Raw genomic sequence first — 22,096 nt, 5'->3', positions numbered from 1 at the left:
TTTATGTAAGCGCCGCGTCGGTAGGTTTTTCTCACGGTACACCGTGATCGTTTCATACTAGTGTGCATGCGCACTAGTAAGCTCCTCTGTTCTTCCATTAGGTATCCGGGGCTCTGAGCATGCGCACTGCTGCGCTGCTCAGCTGTTTCTGGCCGGAAGTGACGAGGGTAGGTAATTCTCACGGGGTAGGTAATTCTCACGTTACACCGGGTGTGTGCTAATGAGGTCAGCTGGTAAACTCCTTCCTGTGTCACATCCCAAGGCTGTCCAGTAAGTAATGTAGTGTTTTTTTACAGCCAGCTGAACCCACAGGTAAGGGGCGTGTAAGATGATTAGAAAGTGTTTTTTGCGGCAAAAGAAGTACGCTAATGGTATACTGGTACATATGGGAGCTGAAATTTAGAAAAAAGGTGAACTTATCCTTTACTACATTTAACACTCCCTCCCCACTCCCCCCTCCCCCTGACTGACAATGCTGTTGCCTGCTGTGCTTCCTGTGCCTATTCATCCAGAGTTGTGTGTGACTAATACAGGAATGAGATATACCTGTGCTCATATCCCAAAAGCTTGTACATGTAAATAATCTATCAGGTGCTAAAGGGATATAAACACATGTTAACACTAGAAATTCTGGATGAACCCTCTGCACATTGTCATATACCCATTCTGGAAAACTTTGCACTAAAAATTAGGGATTTTTTTTAAATGTTACACATATTGCAATACATAATTATGCTGGCCAACTGTGTCAAAGTAATCCCTTTTATGGCCAGTCCTGCTCTGCTCTGTCAACGTAAAGGGTGGGGTGATGTCAGGAACCATGAATCAGACTGAGACAAAAAATACAGTAAATACACAAATTTAATGTAATGGTAAAAAATGGTACAGAACTGTATATGTAGTCAAAACATAAGCCAGGGGTCGGAAACCAAAATGGGAAGTCAGACAAGCCAGTGATCAGGAAACCAAAAATCAGCATAGTTGGAGGCAGAGGAACAGGATCAGGAACCAGAAGGAACATCAGCCGGGCAAAGTCTTTCACAGGTACACAGCAGAGAAATGCCAGATATGTTGACCAGACGAAGGTAATAAAGGAATGAACAAGGCAGCTTAAATAGCCAGAAGAGGCTGGCTGTAAGGGGGACTGACGAGCAGATAATGATAACCAGGTGAGGCACTGAGGAAACAAAGAGTGCTGACAATTCATTGACAGCTGAGCAGCCTGAATACAGAGAAGAGAGCTGCTGCGAGCCCAGCCCTGACAATACCCCCTCCTCAATGACCCCTCTCCCCTCTGGAGGGGCACCAGGTTTGAGGGGAAAATGTCTATGGAAAGCACGTAGGAGGACAGGAGCATGTATGTCCAAGGATGAGACTCAAGAGCATTCCTCCAGACTGTACCCTCTCCAAAGAACAAGGTACTGTATGTGCCCACGGAACCTCTGGGTGTCAATGACCAATTGTATCTCATACTCCTCTTGGTTCTCAACCTGAACCGGAAAAGGACATGGTACCGAGGCGGTGAAGCAGTTGCACACCAAAGGTTTTAACAAGGAAATATGAAATACATTAGAAATATGCATCTTAGAAGGAAGGTCTAATGCACAAGCCACTGAGTTAATCCTACAGAGAATACGGAAAGGCCTATTATCCCGCGGTGCCAGTTTCATTGAGCTAACACAGAGTCGGAAGTTTCAGTGAGGGAACACTGAGTCGGAGGTCCATGCTCACCGCTGATGCCTACCTGCGCCTCCCTGAGGAAGGCTCAGGTAGGCATCAGTGGTCAGCATGGAGTCTGTACCTATCACTGGCACATCGCAAGGACTTTTGGACCTGCACCCAAGTGGAACAGAGATCACAGAGATGCTCTTCTATCGCATGAATTCTTTGAAGAACAAATGTGTCAGGCAACATGGATGGCTGCAAGCCATAATTCGCCATAAACAGAGACTATCAGGAAGCAGCATTGAGGACACTAATATGAGCAAACTCTGCCCAAGGTAAGAAGTTTGACCAGTTATTATGGTGGTCAGAAATAAAGCAAAGTAACGCAACGTTGTTCTGTGGCCCCATTGGACTGTAGGTGATATACCGAGGAGAAGGAAAGCTGAATTACCAACTGTGCACAAAAGGCTCGCCAAAACCTGGACACAAACTTGGTACCCCTGTCCGAAATGATAACCTTGGGTAGCCCATGTAACTGAAAGATCTACCGAGCAAAAATGGATGCCATTTCTTTAGATGTAGGCAACTTTATAAGTGGAATACAGTAAGGCATCTTCGAAAATCGGTCAACCACAATAAGAATTACTGTGTTGCCCTGGGAGTTAGGTAACTCCACAATGAAATCCATAGACAAGTGGGTCCAAGGCCTCTCTGCATTGGGTATGGGTTGTAGGAGGCCCACTGTAAGGTGTCGTGGTGTCTTACTCTGAGCACACATGGAACAAGCCACTATGAAGGCGGTTACATCAGTGCAGAGACTAGGCCACCCGAATTGTTGGGAAATAGACCAGATGATCTGATTCTTCCCAGGGTGACCAATATTGAGCAAAAAACAAAAAAGTCTGGCGCTAAACAGCCAGGACTGTCACTCAAGCGAGGCTTGAGCCACAGGTGGAGAGGAGAGATGCAGAGGGAGGTCACTGTCGTCCTGACTATGCATTTCGGGCATGCCCCTTTGTCAAGTCACCTTGACAAAGGGCCACGCCCGAAATGCATCATCAGGACGACAGTGACCTCCCTCTGCATCTCTCCTCTCCACCTGCGTTCCACCTGCGGCTCAAGCCTCTCTTCAGATCAAGACTTCCTGAGTGATGACTACATGCCCGGGTTGTTCCTCTGTTGCCTACGGTACTGCTTGTCAGTCTCACCAGCTTCCGTATTGACACTGCCGACTGCATCTACACGGCCAAATGCCTCATCTTCTGCCATTCCCAAGCCTGGCTTGATTGTGGTCTTTTCCCCTTTCCCCTCTACCTCGGGGCCTCTGCTTGCTGGAACACACCACAGCAGCCTGCACCGCATTACCATCCTAGATGGTTGAGCCTGTGTGACAGTACATTGGAGGAGATCCATCTTGTCAGTCTTTGCCCTGACATGGTTCACCAGCGTGGCCAAGGGAATTTTGGCTTTTATGGACTAAATGTCTACTTTTGGATTCACTTCCAATAAACTTTTTAGTGTTTACCATTTATGCTAGAGTCCTCTACATTGACTATATGCTTACATTGCCTATTACCAGCGACACTTGTGGGTTCATTCAGCACTTTTCTCTGTGGTTATAATTTTCTTGACTGATTCCCAGAGTGACCAGCTGCCTTGGGAGAATGGTAAATATATGGAGCAAAGCAGTGCAGAGATTCTAAGGGACAAAGCAGCGGTCATAAGGTTCTTCAGGAGAAGAATGGATCTGAGCAGCAAGAATTCTGTCACCCAAAGGTGAAGTGAGACTAGTGCGAATAGTGGCTAGAATACGATCTGGAGGTATCACAGGAGTAGGAACCGACCCCATCTCGGAGGAGGAGAAAAACTGTTGCGACAATGCATCAGCCCTTACATTCTTAGTACTGGGTCAGAATGAGACTATGTAATGTAATTGAAGCTTGACAGAAAAAGAGCCCATCAAGCCCTTCTTGGAGATAAGCGTTCAGCCTCTGACAAGAATGTTAGATTCCTATGGTCAGTCAAAATGGCACAGTGGTACCCTTGAGGAGATGCCTTTATTCTTTAAGAACTACATTTTTGCTAGCAATTCTCTGTCCCCAATCTGTAATTGCATTTTGCAGGAGACAATTTGTTAGAAAAGTAGCCACAAGAATGCATAGTGCACTTAGAGGTAGGACATTGAGACAGAAGAGCGCCTACTCCAGTCTCAGAGGCATCAACCTCAAGAATGAAGGGTAACGTAGGATCAGGATGTCCCAGCACAGGAGCTGAAATGAAGCAGCCTTGAGAGGCTCAAATGGAATGGAATCTGGAGACCAATTCTGTGAGTTGCTGTCCTTCCTGGTCATATTAGTCAGGGGTTTGACCAGAGAAGAGAAGTTACGAATACAATTCCGATAATAATTGGCAAAGCCAAGAAAACATTGTAGTGGACATAGACCCAGGGGTCGAGGCCACTGTAGAACTGCAGATAGTTTCTCTGGGTCCATGTAGAAATGACATAACCCAGAAATGTAACCTTTTCACGATGAAACTCGTACTTCTCCAACTCATAATACAGGTTAATATCTCTCAACCTCTGTAGCACACGGAAGATATCTGTGCGCTGGCTCTCTAGGGATTTTGAATATATGAGAATATCATCAAGATAAAACCACCACACATTGCTGCAACATATCTCAGAGGATTCAGAGATAAATTCCTGAACAACCGCAGAAGCATTGCAGAGACCAAACTGCATTATGAGGTATTCGTAATTTCCGATCCTGGTATTAAACGCAGTTTTCCATTCATCGCCCTCCTTGATCCTCTTGAGATAGTATGCCCCTCTCAAATCGTGCTGAAAACCGTGGCTCCCTTGAGGCGGTCAAATAATTCCGTATTCAATGGAATCGGATAAGCATTCTTAATTTTGATGCCATTGAGACCCCTATAATCGATACAAGGTCTCAGTTCACCACTCCTCTTTTTCACAAAGAAGGATCTAGCACCAGCGGGAGACGAGGACTTGCAGATAAATCCTCGAGAAAGTGAATTGGCAACATAGTCTTTGTCAGGGTCACCTGCGGGACCAAGTGACGGGGAGCACACCGCGGAGGTTGTGAACCCCCCAACGGCTTAATTGCTGAGGGTCAATGGCTCAGAGAAACAGCTATACTGGGTCACAGCCACGGTCCTTGACAGGGAGCTAGAGCATAAGATTCCCCAGGGTGCAGAGTCTAAGAACCAGCAGGTTTTTTACCAGAGCCTTTGATGGTGAGGATGGACTTGGCTGCAGCTGACTCTGGGTCGCAGCCCCTAGGGTCTCCCAGCTCATGCTCATGACTGGCTCTGATGGATGGAGAGGAATCAGAAGTACAGGGCCACAAGGGATAGTCAGGAGAACAAGCCAAAGGTTGGAGCAACAAGCAGACGGGGATGGTCAGGACAAGCCAAAGGTCGGGCCAACAAGCAGACAGGGAGGGTCAGGTGAACAAGCCAAAGTCAGTACACAGCGATCAGACGTAGAGCACATGGCGAAAAACCCTCAGGGAAGCCTTCACACAATTGTTGCTCGGGCAAAGATGGCTTGCAGTGCGCAGGTAATATAGTGTTTCCTGTTAGAGGCTGGGGTGGAGCCGTGCTGTGAGAAGATTACTTAAACATAAAGGTGTGAGATCACAGTCCCTAAAGCTGTTACACAGACCAGAGATGTAAGCAGACAGTCAGGGCATGAAACATTATTGCAGATTCATGACAGCCCTCCATAGCATTATCCTCCGAGACAGACAAAAAGTAGATAGGGCCACGAGGGGGCATGGCACCAGGTTAAGGGTCAATTGCACAATCATACGACCACTGTGGAGGGAAACTACCGGCTTGACCTTTGTCAAAGGCATCAATAAATTTGCAGAACTCCTCTGGCAAGGAGGAGAGTGAAGGGGTGCACAAGACCTTAACCACTTTCTGAAAACATGTTTTACTGCATTGTGGTGACCAGGAAAGAACCTCAGCACGATGCCAATCAAAAGAGGGGTTGTGCCTCTGTAACCAAGGATAAGCAATGACCGCCAGGTAATGAGGTGAGGAAATGACTTGAAATGGGATTATCTCATGGTGCAGAGCCCCTACAACCATGGTCAATAGAGCAGTCTCATGAGTCACATGGGTAGGCTGTAAAGGCCCCCAATCAAAAGCCTTAATGGCAAGAGTGACAAAGCTGCAGCGAAATCGAGTGCTTAAACACAAAGCCACTATCTATGAACAGGCCTGCAGCCCCAGAATCGATTGTGTGTATCGATGGAGAACTCAGAGCAAGAAAGGGAAACCAGAACTAGAGACTTATCCTTCAGGATAACTGGGAACGCAAAAACGCCACCTAAGGTCTGTCCCCTACAGGACCTCAGGTGCAGGCGTTTCGCGGACGGTAGGACAAGACTTTATTACGTGACCTGCCTTGCCACAACAAAACCACAATTTCTCCCTCCTATTAAAGGCCTCTCCTCCGCAGAGGGATTTGTGAAGTCCAACTGCATCGGTTCTACTTCACTTGTGGACTCAGTACCAGGAGGCATGGGAGGTGCGGGAGGCAGGGTTGGGAACGTGAAGCTCGGAGCCAAACATACAGAAGGCTTCCGCAAGCGCTCCTTAAAGGAAGGTCTCTCTCGGAGTCTGGAGTCAATGAGAATGGCAATCGTAAATAACTTTTCCAGATCCGTAGGTATGTCTCAGGCTGCTATCTCATCTCGAATGTTATCTGAGAGACCATAAGAAAAAGCAGCCATGAGGCAGTGTCATCTTAAGAGCATTAAAGGACCCCGGGCAATGCAGGACACTGGGGCCCCACCTACACAATCACCCATGAGGGTAAAAATGTGAATTATGGATAAGGCGATATTTATTGGTACAGCAGTGCCAGGCTAATGACAGTTTCCAAGTTGGGCCGCTGGGTCCGGTGAACACACACAGACGGGAGTCAGGCTGGACTGTCCTGTGTGTGCCTGTTCCCGTGGAGGTGGACAGCCATTCCAGCAGTTGTGGGCTCCCCCTCCACGGGCTAAGTGGCCTGACAGCAGCGCAGGACCGACAGGCGCTTTCCACCTGCTAAGTTCGGCGGCGGGATGCACGCAGGAATCGGGACTAATGCTTGGCTGGGTCGCTGGGAAGGTGGGGCCCCCCGGGGAAGTGGGGCCCCCGGGCAACTGCCCAGCTTGCCCATTCGGTAAGATGGCCCTGCCATGAGGGCCTCATTTTTCCAAGCAACCTCTGCTGCCAGGGTATGGAATTCAATGGCGTAATCGGTTCTCATACTCTGTTTGATGGACATGAGGTTCTTGGCAGCAGAAGTGGAAAAAGCGGGAATGTCAAATACCCTTTTAAAGGAAGCCACAATCTCAGGGTAACTTAGGACAATGGGTTTTTGCATCTCTCATAGAGGGTTTGCCCAGGACAAGGCTCTATCCGAAAACAAAGTAATAATGAAGCCTACTTTGCTTCTGTCCATGGGGAACGCCCTGGGCAACATCTCAAAGTATATCCCAACATGGTTGAGAAACCCTCTGCATTGAACAAGATCGCCCCCAAAAGGCGGAACCAGGCATACCTCTTACAGAGGTAATATTCAAGGCAGGTGCCTACACAGGGACTGGAGCAGCAGCAGGGATAGCCTGCAACACTGTTTGTACCAGAACAGCCACAGTGGGAGGATCCAGGTGAGCAGTACGAATCAGGAACGTCTGTAACGCTATGGCAAACTAATACATGTGGTGGCCCTGCTCATCCAATCTGGAAAAAATATTACCACTAGGTGGATTGCCTGCATCTTCTGAGTTCATGGCCTTCGCCTACTGTCAGAAACGATGAATCAGACTGAGACAGAAAATGCAGTAAAATCACACCTTTAAATGTAATAGTAAAAAATGATACAGAACAGTAAACATAGTCAAAATATAAGCCAGGAGTCGGAAGTCAAAATGGGAAGTCAGACGAGTCAGTGATCAGGAAACCAGAAATCAGTGTAGTCGGAGGCAGAGGAACAGGATGAGGGACTAGAAGGGACGTCAGCCGGGCAAAGTCTTTCACAGGAACACAGCAGAGAAACTCCAGATATGTTAACCAGGCAAAGGCAGGAAAGGAATGAACAAGGCAGATTAAATAGCCAGAAGAGGCTGGCTGTAGACGGGACTGACGAGCAGATAATGATAACCAGATGAGCCACTGAGGAAACAATGAGTGCTTACAATTAACTGACAGCTGAGCAACCTGAGCACAGGGAGGAGAGCTGCTGCGAGCCCAGCCCTGACAGATGGACACCATGCCAACATGGGGCAAACAGACACAAAGTGGGGGAGAGTTACTAGGTTCAGGTCTGGTCACTGACCTGCAATGCAAGGTATACCTGTGCTCAAATCCCAATATCCCAATCCCTCTTTTTCATTGCAAAGTTTGCCAGAACGAGTGTATAGCAATGTGCAGAGGGTTATTCCAGAATTTGTAGCGTTAACACCGCTTTAGCACCTGATGGATTATATAAATGTACAAGCTATTGGGATTTGAGCACAGGTATATCTTGTTTCAGTTGCATTGCAGGTCAGTGACCAGACCTGAACATGGATGAAGGAGAACAGGGTGCACCTTTGGATAGCGGCATTGTCAGTCTAAGGGAAGGGAAGTATTAGAAGGACTAGCAGATTTAGATATACTAACAAATTGAAGCCAAACCCCAGCTAATATTTTTTTTCTTTTTGGGATAAAGATTTGAAATAAATAAATAAATAAATAAAAGCTGATGATTGTAAGCAACCCTGCCAGTGTTAAGTGGCTAATCTCATCTCTGTAACTGATACAACAGAGCTTGTTCTCTCCAGCAGAAGAGAACTGACTTACTGGCTGTATCACCAGATAAAAATAGAAGAAAGGAAGCTTAAAAAAGAAAACAAATGCAGCCATTCCATGTAAGAAATAGTGAACTGCAATATAATTAATGTTTGCGTTTGGGTTTAATACTGCTTTAGGCTGGCCAAATACTAGTAGAATTTTGTATAAAATGTTGATGTTCAGAACATTCTTTCAATTTTCCAATAGTGGAGTTAAATCAATATTCATTTTTGACCCTGGTGACGGAAAAATTCAAAAGACCAGGATAGAAAATCTCTCTCAAATTAACAGAATGCTTACCGCAAATGTGTTTTTCTATTATAGAAAAAGCATACATATTGTATTGAAACCTGTTTAACATAGAACTTGCATTCAAATAGCAGGTCTGGATTACATTTTTAGGACTTTTGGAATGATGGGTGATGGTAAGAAAGAATGTTCTAACAAGCATTTTTGTATGAACGTATGTACGAAATTCCACTATTGTATGGCTAGCTCTACCAGTCCGCAGACTCGGGGGCTGTCTTTGATTTCTTTTTTTAGACTAAGTACATTATCTGTAAAGACAGGAAAAATACCTTTTTTTTTTTTTTTTCAGGTTAGGTCATTTTATTTACATAGCATACATAAATTAAGAACATATATTGCTCAGTAAATCAGCATTCACCGTTTACCATCCGGCCTCAAAATCCATGAACAATGTTGTGAGTTTACAAATAAGTCAATGTCATCATCATCAAAAAGGTCCCCGAAATTGTTGAAGTAGTCTAGATGCACAGCCTTTTCATTGGCTGCCAGGTCCATTAGTAGTCCTGTGCTTCCCCCCGCCTCATCCAGGTCCACATAGGGCCCGGAAAAATACCCTTTGATTGTGCTCAAAATACAGTGTCCTTGTAACTCCTTGTGCACTGAACTGACATATCAAACAATCGGCTTTCCTAACTATCTTCTGTGAACTACAAAGCAAAGCCTTAATATATAATTAAGATGAAGAGAAGATGAGGTGTGTGCAGTGGTGGGATTCAGCCGGTTCGCACCGGTTCCATAGAACCGGTTACTTAATTTTTGCATGTTCGCAGAACCGCCCTGTGAGTTTGGCCATCTGTATATCATCCTGCTGATCCGCTGACCGCTCTGCTGCTCTCTCTGTCCTCTGTCGGCGCTGTCTTTCTGCAGGGAGGCGGCCGGAGCCCACACACTGCACTGGTTGCTAGGCTAGAGTGGTTTAGCGTCTAGCAACCAATGACGTCACCCCTTTCTCCTCCAGGCCGCTGCCTCCCAGACAGTCCCAGACACCCCACCTATTACAATTTGGCTCTAGTAGGAAAAGGTGGACCTCTGCGCCCCAAGCCCACCCACTGTGTGACAATAGCGAATGGAAATTAGCTATTGTCACACGGATCCTCCTCCTCGGCCAATGCCATTGGTCGAGGAGGAGGCTGGACGCGGGAGGACTCGAGGAGACGTGGGGACTGAAGAGAAGAAGCCGCCGCTACAACAGGTAAGTCAAGTGCACTGGTCTGGGGGGCTTGGCAAGTTGGCACGCTGTTCACTCTGCATTGAAGGGGGCACGATGATCTCTGCATTGAAGGGGGCACGCAGCACGCTGGTCTCTGCATTGAAAGGGGGCACGAATGATGATCTCTGCATTGAAGGGGGCATGAATGATGATCTCTGCATTGAAGGGGGCATGAATGATGATCTCTGCATTAAAGGGGGTACGAATGATGATCTCTGCATTGAAGGGGGCACGAATGATGATCTCTGCATTGAAGGTGGCACGACGCACAATGATCTCTGCATTGAAAGGGGGCACGCTGTTCTCTGTGCATTGAAAGGGGGCGCACTGATCACTGTGCATTGAAAGGGGGGCACGCTGGTCTCTCTGCATTGAAAGGGGGCACGCTGGTCTCTCTGCATTGAAAGGGGGCACGATGATCTCTGCATTGAAAGGGGGCACGCTGGTTTCTGTGCATTGAAAGGGGGCACGCTGGTCACTGTGCATTGAAAGGGGGCACGCTGGTCTCTCTGCATTGAAAGGGGGCTTGCTGGTCACTGTGCATTGAAAGGGGGCACGCTGGTCACTGTGCATTGAAAGGGGGCACGCTGGTCTCTCTGCATTGAAAGGGGGCACGCTGGTCACTGTGCATTGAAAGGGGTGCACGCTGGTCACTGTGCATTGAAAGGGGGGCACGCTGGTCACTGTGCATTGAAAGGGGGCACGCTGGTCACTGTGCATTGAAAGGGGGGCACGCTGGTCACTGTGCATTGAAAGGGGGGCACGCTGGTCACTGTGCATTGAAAGGGGGCACGCTGGTCATTCTGCATTAAAAGGGGGCACGCTGGTCACTGTGCATTGAAAGGGGGCACGCTGGTCACTGTGCATTGAAAGGGGGCACGCTGGTCATTCTGCATTGAAAGGGGGCACGCTGGTCACTGTGCATTAAAAGGGGGGCACGCTGGTCACTGTGCATTAAAAGGGGGCACGCTGGTCACTGTGCATTGAAAGGGGGGCACGCTGGTCACTGTGCATTGAAAGGGGGCACGCTGGTCCTTCTGCATTAAAAGGGGGCACGCTAGTCACTGTGCATTGAAAGGGGGCACGCTGGTCACTGTGCATTGAAAGGGGGCACGCTGGTCATTCTGCATTGAAAGGGGGCACGCTGGTCACTGTGCATTGAAAGGGGGGCACGCTGGTCTCTCTGCATTGAAAGGGGGCACGCTGGTCTCTCTGCATTGAAAGGGGGCACGCTGGTTTCTGTGCATTGAAAGGGGGCACGCTGGTCACTGTGCATTGAAAGGGGGCACGCTGGTCACTGTGCATTGAAAGGGGGCACGCTGGTCTCTCTGCATTGAAAGGGGGCACGCTGGTCACTGTGCATTGAAAGGGGGGCACGCTGGTCACTGTGCATTGAAAGGGGGCACGCTGGTCCTTCTGCATTAAAAGGGGGCACGCTAGTCAATGTGCATTGAAAGGGGGCGCGCTGGTCATTCTGCATTGAAAGGGGGCACGCTGGTCACTGTGCATTGAAAGGGGGGCACGCTGGTCACTGTGCATTGAAAGGGGGGCACGCTGGTCACTGTGCAGTGAAAGGGGGCACGCTGGTCCTTCTGCATTAAAAGGGGGCACGCTAGTCACTGTGCATTGAAAGGGGGCACGCTGGTCACTGTGCATTGAAAGGGGGCACGCTGGTCATTCTGCATTGAAAGGGGGCACGCTGGTCACTGTGCATTGAAAGGGGGGCACGCTGGTCTCTCTGCATTGAAAGGGGGCACGCTGGTCTCTCTGCATTGAAAGGGGGCACGCTGGTTTCTGTGCATTGAAAGGGGGCACGCTGGTCACTATGCATTGAAAGGGAGGCACGCTGGTCTCTCTGCATTGAAAGGGGGCACGCTGGTCACTGTGCATTGAAAGGGGGCACGCTGGTCTCTCTGCATTGAAAGGGGGCACGCTGGTCACTGTGCATTGAAAGGGGGGCACGCTGGTCACTGTGCATTGAAAGGGGGCACGCTGGTCCTTCTGCATTAAAAGGGGGCATGCTAGTCACTGTGCATTGAAAGGGGGCACGCTGGTCACTGTGCATTGAAAGGGGGCACGCTGGTCATTCTGCATTGAAAGGGGGCACGCTGGTCACTGTGCATTGAAAGGGGGCACGCTGGTCACTGTGCATTAAAAGGGGGGCATGCTGGTCACTGTGCATTGAAAGGGGGCACGCTGGTCACTGTGCATTGAAAGGGGGCACGCTGGTCACTGTGCATTGAAAGGGGGCACGCTGGTCACTCTGTATTGAAAGGGGGCACGCTGGTCACTGCATTGAAGGGGGCATGCTGGTCACTGGATTGAAGGGGGCACGCTGGTCTCTGTGCATTGAAGGGGGCACGCTGGTCTCTGTGCATTGAAAGGGGGCACGCTTGTCTCTGTGCATTGAAAGGGGGCACGCTGGTCATTCTGCATTGAAGGGGGCACGCTGGTCTCTGTGCATTGAAAGGAGGCACGATTGTCACTGTGCATGGAAAGGGGGCACGCTGGTCATTCTGCATTGAAAAGGGGCACTCTGGTCACTGTGCATTGAAAGTCGGAACTGGTTACTAAAATTTGTGAATCCCACCACTGGGTGTGTGTAGAAGGGGAGGTGTGCAGTCCAAATCCTGAGAGCAGCCTAGGGATTATCTCCCAACTTTTTGAGATGGAAATGAAGGACAACTGTTAGCAAAAGTATGCATGCATAGGACACATCCCCTGCCACTCCCCCTAAAGGAGAATTAAAAAAAAAAAAAAAAAAGATTAGTTAAACCCACAAGTGCTTTTCTTTACCACTACCATGTTTCCCCGAAAAAAAAGGTTTGGGTCTTATATTAATTTTGGCTACAAAAAATGCATTAGGTTTTATTTTACAGGGATGTATTATTTGTCCCCCTCTCCCTCCCTGTCAGCACAGGAGTCAGCATCTCTGTAATCACCAAAATAAACTCTAGTTAAAGTCCTTGTAAAATCATTTAATCCACTCTGTAAATGGATTATATAATGTCAAGTGTGTGTCTTTATGTAACATTGTAGAAAAAACCTTATTTACAACGTTGCTGGGCGCTCACATGACTTGTCGGAGCTCTTCTTTCCCGCTCTGAGCACTGCCGAGGGAGATGCCGGGATCCCCGCTGATGTCAGCCCTGCTCCGAGCACTGCGGGGGGGGGGGGGTGCCTACTGATGTCAGCTGGGAGGAGAGCTCCAGCGGGTCACATGAGCACCCAGTGGCACTGTAAATAAGGTATTTTCTACAATCATGTTACATAAAGACACACACTGGACATTATATAATCCTTCTACAGCGTGGATTACATGATTTTACAAGGACTTTAACTAGGGCTTATTTTAAGGGTAGGGCTTATATTGCAGCCATCCTAGAAAACAGAGATAGTTCCTATTTTCGGGGTAGGTCTTATTTTTGGGAAACATGATACTATTCCTTTGTAATGGCTTTTGAAGTTTAAAAATGCAACAATTTAGAAACTGGATGAAAGGTTTAGCACTGGGAAACACTTTTTGAAAGATAAAAAGTGCATTTTAGATACAACTATATAGATCAGAGCAAAATGAGGAACAAATGAGGAGGAAAGAGGGACTTTTTCCTAAATCAGGGACAATTGGGAGCTATGGCCTAGGGTGACATCCATGATCCTCCATACAGCATGGCCGAAGATGTTGTCACCCTAGGAAAGGAAGTGTGTTATTGGCACGATCAGTGGGTGAAAATAGTTTTTTGCCCCCTGCTTGCCTACTTGGGCACAGCTTCTACAGCTTCCCTGTCTTCATGAGCTATGGCCTCCTGCAGAAACATCAGGACTGCAAAAATGAAGGAAATTCTTTACAGGTCAATTTTAGGGGAAAAAAGTCAAAACCTGTGACTGTCCTTGGACTTTCATCACCTCATAAGCAGCTATGAGTTTGTATTCCTCATGTGACACAATTGGATTAGCTTCATGTGAAAACCAACTAGATCTGACATGCAGGAAGTTAGAATAAAACAGCAATGATTGCAATTGTGTATATAATTGTGTATATAATAAAATCATTAAAGAGACACTAAACAATATCCTTATTCTACAAAATAATCCACATACATTTACTACTTGATAGCCCTGTACAGTAATCTTTTTTTTTGTTCATGAAATTGTTTCTTATTGTGTTGTTCTTTTCTTTAAACCAGAGTTTAGTGTCACTTTGAGGTGCATAATTTCAACAGAGAGCTTCATCATGCTCTGCTTGGCTAACCACTTGCAATCAATGTTTTGCAGACCATTCATGAAATGTAGGCTGTAACGTGCAATCAGGCTGTCCCATGCAGTTCTCTATGCTTAATGCAGCAGAGAGAGCTTTATCTGAAGAATGAATACATCAGTGCTTAAAGCAGAACCTCGCCCAAAATGAAAAGTTCCAATACACCCCCCTCCAATATTTGGAGTGTTGTTATTTCTTTGGTTTGTTTACAGGGTGAAGATCCTCCATAATTGTCATAGTGAAAGTGTTATGCTTTAGAAATAAGATTGTGGTAGTAGTCCGCTGAAAAAGAAGCTGAGGTAGTAGTTTACTTCATTCACCAATAAGTGTCAGGTATGCTGTCCTCTCCAGACTGGGGACATCTCTACAATGAACAACAAATAACATATAAAGGGTGCAAGAACTCATGCATTACCTTTTAAAGGGTTTATTAAGAAACGTAAACGCCAAAAACATACTCACAAAGGCTGTAAGGCAATAGACCTCAGGGGACACACAGACCTCAGGAAATAAACAGACCCCAAAGTTGGCAATAGACCATGGGTGTCCAACCTTTTGGCTTCTCTGGGCCACATTGAGTGTAGAGAAATTTTCTCGGGCCGCATATAAAATATCTACTATATTTAAGGTATATGAGTAATAAAATGTGGCCGCGCCCTTCCCGCGCCGCCGCACCCCCTGCACTAATTTAACACAACTAGAGGATGATCAGATGAAATGGAATCAGTATACAGAGGTTTACCTATTCTGAGAGATATTAAAGGAACACTCCAACCACCATGACCACTTCAGTGATTTGAAGTGGTCATGGTGGTAGGAGTCAGAAACACTGCAAATGCTCGCCTCCCCCCTCCCCTTCGAGACAGCCTCTGCCTACCGTTAGTTGGAAGCCGCTGTGGTCGTGCCCCCGACCCGACTTCCTTCCTCCCTAGCAAAAAAAAAAAAAATTGTCAGGGGGCAGTGGGCCGCATTGCCTGCGGTTCGGGGCCGCAGGTTGGACATGCCTGCAATAGACACAAGGTACAAGTGCTCCATGTGTCCTGGACCTCACTCCCTAGCAAGCAAACGAGCTGCTGCATATCAAGGGTGAAACTCTCTTCCTTAGAGCTTAGCTTAGCTCTGAGGAGAAGGGTTTTATTCTTTTGCTAGGGTGCGAGGTCCAGGCCACATGGAGCACTCACATCTTGTATCTATTGCCAACTTTGGGGTCAGTTTATCCCCTGAGGTCTATTGTTTTTTGGCTTTCGTGAGTAGGTAATGCAGAAGGTCTTGCTCCCTCACTAGAAAAAGCTTCATGAATGAAGGAGAGCTGGTCTTGTGACTTTGATGGATCTCCCAGACTCCTGAAGCCAGTGGAGCACAAAGCACATTTAAAGTATCTCACAAAAGTGAGTACACCCCTCACATTTTTGTAAATATTTTATTATCTCTTTTGATGTGACTACACTGAAGAAGTGACACTTTGCTACAATGTAAAGCAATGAGTGTTCAGCTTGTATAAGTGTAAATTTTCTGTCCCCTCATGGATGCTTAGTAGCTCCTGTGTACAGAAGTATAAAATCCCTGATGCTTTATGTTGCCCCGGGAAACCACACATGCTGCATACAGCCGCCAATACAAGTAAATGGCTGTTACGTGGCCATGGCAAAACAGAGACCATTTTACAGAGGAGAAAACCCCAGTGGGCTTTATGCAAAATACACATTTACATTTTATTCACACAAAAACAACTGTCCCATTTTTAGGGACAAAACTTAAAAAATGTAAAGCTACAGCTGCAAACATGTACTGTATGTGCCAAGTGCCAACTAACTATTACTATTCCACTCTGGGCCATCTACCGCCCATCTATCCCTCTCTCCCTCTCTATGGTTCCCAGGGAACTTAGCGCTGCGCTCTCGCACTGCACAGCACCGTCGGCGCTCTACGGTAGAGGCGTTCTTTATTCGTTGGTCCTCCCACAAACTCTATGGTGGTTGCTGACGCGGAGCGACTTGGTTGGCTCGGCGGAATTAGCCGACGTCAGAGGCTGGCAGGGAGTTGAGACGGAGACATGTGACCCGGAAACTGAGCTAGACAGCGAGAGACATTCTTGGAGCGTAAGAGACAAGTAGGGAATTCCTGGTGCACGGAAAGCGAGCTGAGGGATTCCTGGAAGGTGCAGGCTGATCGACAGGGACGGCTGGGAGTGGGCAGAGGATACTTCATGGGAAGTCACTGAGTGACAGCAGGAGACAGCCCGCCCTGGGGCACCTGCAGCACTCAGGACACCCAGGAGAGGGAGGAGCGAGAGACAGCATGGGGCACCTGCAGCACTGAACACAGACAGTTGGCAGAGACATCCAAGAGAGAGAAACACAAGCCAGAGACTGCCATCCCATCATAGAGAAGTATACAGGCTGCCCATCCAGAGACATCAACAAAAAACTGCCATCCAATCACAGAGAAGGATAGAGACAGCCCATCCAGAGACATCAACCAGAGACTGCCATCCAATCACCGAGAAGGATAGAGACAGCACATCCAGAGACATCAACCAGAGACTGCCATCCTGTCACAGAGAAGGATAGAGACAGCACACCCAGAGACATCAACCAGAGACTGCCATCCTGTCACAGTGAAGAATAGAGACAGCACATCCAGAGACATCAACCAAAGACTGCCACCCCATCTTAGAGAAGGATACAGACAGCAGTAGTGAGCCCATCCAGGGACATCCAAGAAAGAGAGGCTGAAATCTCATTATCGTGTGAGACAGAGCAGTAGACGGCCTTTCCAGAGACATCCTGTATAGAGAGAGAACCATAAATTGACACCCTCATCACAGAGAAGGGTGCAGGTAGCCCATCTGGAGATATCAACCAGAGACTGAGATCTCATCACAGAGTGGGATAGACAGAGCCGCAGACAGCTCATCCAGAGACCTTCTGGACAGAGACTGTCATCCCATCACAGAGAAGAGTAGACGGCCAAGCTTTGAGACATCTGAGAGAGAAGAACCAGAGATTGATGTCTCCATCACAGTGAAAGGTGCAGACATCAGCAGACAACCCGTCCAGAGACTGACATCTCATCACAGAGTGAGGTAGAGACAGCCCATCTGGAGACATCCAAGAGAGTCTAGAACCAGAGACTGACATCCCGTCACAGAGCGGGATACAAACAGCAGCAGACAGCCCATCTGAAGTCATCCAGGACATAGAGAAGAAACCAGAGAGAGCGCCATCTCTTAAATTACCAGAGCCTTTGACAGCCAGGCTTAGTGAGATGGACCATGAGACCTGGGCTGAGACATGTAGAGACTAAGTGTGAGAAGCTACAGTGACTCTTTACTATTCCACACCAGCCTGTAAGGAGTGATTCATTCCCCTCTTCCACACCACTCTTATTACTTCACCCAGGCTGATCTCTTCAAGTGTAATAACACAAACATACACAAAAACTGCTGCAAGCTGCCTGTCCGGTCCAGAGACTGAACCTCCACTTTATGGAGAAGTGAGACTGCAAGTTGTTGGGAAATCTTGTTAAGTTTGCATGTTTCTGGAATTGCAGTACTGAGCCGGCGCCAGCTGTGGTCAAGACATTCTGAAACTTTTTGATATTATTGCACTAACTTAAAGGGGACGTTTCGGGGATCTTTTCTTGTATTCATATTTTTTATGGAAATGATTCACACGATCTGTTGATATTTTGAAGCTTTTTTGTAGTGCATGAAAAAACAATGGCTGCTGTGGCTGGGTAAAGCACTCGCTACTATGGAGATGCCTGCAGTCTTGGAAAGTTCAAATGTACCCTCTGAGGAGTCACCCAAAGAGCAGGAGCGTGCAGAGAAGAGTAGTGACTCCTGCTACCCAGAGGAAGGTTCAGGTATTGGGACTTGTTCAAATGAAAACACTAAACAGGAAGAAGGCGCAGATGATGTTTTTGAGGGACCTGCACACAATGACAAGGAAGAAACAAAAGATTCTGCCCACCCAGAAAGCACAAAAGAGGAACCAAATATTGACAAGACTTCAGGGGGCCAATGCACTGTGGATGGGGACCAGGAAAAGACTGAGGAGGGGTCTTCCAATGCTTCACCAATAAGCCAGAATGTGGAAACTTTGCCTCACAGAACCCAAGAGGCATCTTCCAATCCAGAGGAAACTAAGGTTGATACAGTGGAGTTGGTAAAATCCACTGAGAGAACAGACCAAGGGGAATCTGGTATTAAGGTCCAAGAGGAAGGGACCCAAGGGGAGGACAATGGGCGCAGTAAACATGGGCCCAAAAGGGTCACATTTCCAAGTGATGATGACATTGTATCAGGTGCCCTAGAACCCAAAGATCCATGGAGGCATGGTGAGGAGTGTTTTCTTTTGGTTGGATGCTCTCCTTTATTTATCATTACAGTAGCCTATCATATAATATCTAAATGAAATGAAGCTCTATAATGAAAGCTCAAATGCAGTATTTACTGACCTAGACTATAATTTTAGTTTTGTGAAAGTGATGTTGGGAATCCTTTACACTGCTTTGCTAGTGCCTAGGCAGTATAAACACTGGTAGGTTTATTTAGAACATGAGAAGTATGATGGGTAGTATTTATCCATGGAATTCCACAAAAAAACAGGTAAACAGCTCTAAGTTCTTTTTCTAAACTGTCTAGATCTACATTTTAGTGCTCAACCCTTTTTGGGGTTGATTTAGAGTCGGTTCACACTGGGGCGACGCGACTCCTTACTACTTCGGGAGGCGACTTGTCAGTCCCGTGCACCACGACTTCGGAGCGACTTGCAGGGACTTCACATAATGGAAGTCTATGCAAGTCGCTCCGAGGTCGCCCCGAAGTAGTACAGGACCCTTTTTCTAAGTCGGAGCGACTTGTGTCGCTCCTATTAGAACGGGTCCTATAGCAGTCAATGGACCGCGAGGGATCGCGACTTGTCAGGCTCTTATAAAACCGGCTCTTACAAAAACTGAAGAGTGCAAAATCTGGTGAAGCTCTGCATGGTAGCCAATCGGCTTCTAACTTCAGCTTGTTCAATTATGCTTTGACAAAAAAAAAAAAACAGAACTTAATTTCTAAGCAGAGCTGCACCAAATTTTGCACTCTCCAGTTTTAGTAAATCAACCCCTTTCAGTCATAAATAATTCCTCATCAATTTTCCATCCATTATGGGAAATATGTAAGTTTTCTTTTCCTTCTGTGTTGAAATCCTCTTGCAGTGCTGAAGGTGAATTCCAGTTTTTGCATAGTTACATTGTAATGCATGTACCCTACCTGTCAGATCTCTCTGGAAGGTGACAATCCCTCTAGTAGTCATTGCTTTTACAATGATCGCCTCTGTTGTACTTGCTGTGCTTTAGGCCAGCCTCTCAGCATGGGACCAAGAAGATAGCAGAGGTCACCATAGTAGTAGCGGTGACTACTACAATGATTGTCACCTTCCACAGGGGTTCCACAGGAATGGTTATGTATAATTACATTAGTCTAAACTGAACCAATGTAACTGCAAAAAAAGCCATACCTGGAGTTCAGCTTCAAAACATTTATGATTTTAACTATTTGTATAGTAATGCCCCGTACACACGTGCAGATTATCTGCAGACTTACCAAAACCATATAATAGGAGGTCAAACCTAAACACTTTCAATTTGTATGCAATCCGGCAGGCCCTTGCACTACATAGAAAAGGTAAGTCTGCAGACAAAAGTCTGCAGATAATCTGCACGTGTGTACGGGGCATAAGAATTTAAAGAAATGTATGAAAATTGTCCTGTAGGTTTGTTTATTACTAGCTTGAAGTGGAATTCCAGCCTAACACTAAGCTTAAAAATGTTCCCACACCCTCCTGCTACCTATCCTGCATAACCTGTGTAAAAAATGTTTATACTTGGTATGTTCTGGTCTGGTCACATGATCCTGCAGCTCCGACTCCCCTGTGTCAATGAGCAGCTGCTGCAGAGGAGAAGAGGGAGCTCCGACAACGTCTGGGCAATGGGAGCTAATGGGTAATGTCATGGCTCCTGGCTGTATTAGTAAGAACTATCTCCAAGTAATTGAAGTGGTGGGCATATCGTAGGCTCTACAGGCAGTGCTATGAAGGCAGGGACAAGAGAGCATTTGCTTGTCTTGGACAATTGGTAATCACAATACTGTTTAGGGTTAAGACCTCTTGCACATGGGAATATAAAGTGCCACGTTTTTTTTTACTGATCTGAACACAAGTGCATTGCTGGAACAATACGTACAGCTGTGTAAGTGCCGGTTCACACTTATGCGATGCGGGAAGGCTGCGAATTTGCAGCCTGTTCCCGCATCGCACACGCACCCCAGGCAGTTCACATTGCCATATGCGATACGCTGGGGGTGTCAATGTAATCTTAACGACACCCCCAGTTTGATTGCATATCGCAGTGCGATCGTGCAGTTCGCACAGGATCGGATCGCACAAGTGTGAACCGCTGTGCGATCCGATCCTGATGCGGCTGCAAAAATGCCTCCTGTGCGTGTTTGCTGCGGGTGCGATGCGAATTTAGCCATACAAACTGTATGGCTAAACTCGCACCGCACAGCCGATCGCATGTAATGTCGGAGCAGTGCGCTCCCACATTACATGCGAACCCCGCACACGCAGAAGTGTGAACCGGGGCTCAAGATCAGTAATACAGGGATGAGTACAGAGCGGTAAATTTAAAAATAGAAACTTTTACGTTTGAGTGCGATAATTTTTACACACGCATGCTCATGCATGTATACACACGTATATTGCAACTAGAAGAGGATGAAGAAATATTTTCTGAATTTAAATGCATACTCAAGTTTATGCTCTTACACATTGACTTTAGGGAACATTTTTCTATCAATAAGATCCTGAGCTCAGTAAGTTATGTCTGTGTGCAAAAGGCCTAAATAAGTATGGATACTGTTGGTAAAGATTTTACCTATCATTCCTGCTATATTGGAGCTTGTTAAAGCAGAGCTCCACCCAAAAGGGGAAGTTTAGCTTTAACCACATCAACTCCGGAAGGTTTTACCCCCCTTAATGACCAGGCCATTTTTTTGTGATTCGGCACTGCGTTACTTTAACAATTGCACGGTCAGGCGACGCGGTGCCCAAAAACAATTGATGTCCTTTTTTTTCTGAGCTTTCTTTTGGTGGTATTTGATCACCTCTGCGGTTTTTAGATTTTGCGCTATAAACAAAAAGAGCGTCAATTTTGAAAAAAACACTGTTTTTACTTTCTGCTATAAAACATTCCCAATAAAAAAAAAAAGAATTTAAAAAATCTAATTTTTTTTATTCGTTTAGGACAATTTGTATTCTGCTACATAATTTTGGTAAAAAAATCCCAAAAAGCATATTAATTGGTTTGCGCAAAAGTTATAGCTTTTAAAAAAATATGGGACAGATTTTTGGACTTTTTATTTTCGTTTTTATCAGTAATGGCGGCGATCAGCAATTTTTAGCAGGATTTCGACATTGCGGCGGACAGATCGGACCCCTAACTGACATTTTTGACACTTTTTGGGGACCAGTGACCTTAATACACTAATCAGTGCTAAATAATATGCACTGTTACAGTAAAAATGACACTGGCAGGAAAGGGGTTAACACTGGGGGTGATCAAGGGATTAAATGTAAGACGAAATATGCCTACTGACTGGCACACTCTCTGTGAAAGGCACACAGAGATCGGTGTTTCAGCTTAGCTGAGACACACAATCTCACTGTGCCTGTGTGACAGAAGAGCCGCCTGCTTTGTTTACATGGGCAGGTGGCTATCCTGTCAGTTTCTGTGAAGATCGTGGG

The 22,096-nt window shown here is 46.6% G+C and overlaps 1 protein-coding gene across 1 annotated transcript in view; it reads left to right on the top strand.

The window, feature by feature from the left end:
• Positions 1-17,296: 17,296 nt before the first annotated feature.
• PPP1R37 (protein phosphatase 1 regulatory subunit 37) overlaps positions 17,297-22,096 on the top strand; it is an 86,034-nt gene continuing 81,234 nt past the window's right edge. Inside the window, exon 1 of the mRNA XM_082264442.1 lies at positions 17,297-18,641. Coding sequence (XP_082120568.1) covers positions 18,011-18,641 — 631 coding nt within the window. The 5' untranslated portion in view covers positions 17,297-18,010. The remainder of the gene's footprint in view (positions 18,642-22,096) is intronic.

Source organism: Pelophylax lessonae, assembly GCF_965119305.1.
Source record: "Pelophylax lessonae genome assembly, chromosome: 7".
Classification (NCBI taxonomy): domain Eukaryota; kingdom Metazoa; phylum Chordata; class Amphibia; order Anura; family Ranidae; genus Pelophylax; species Pelophylax lessonae.
Note: the sequence above shows the minus strand (reverse complement) of the source record. Positions and strands in the feature narration are given on the sequence as shown.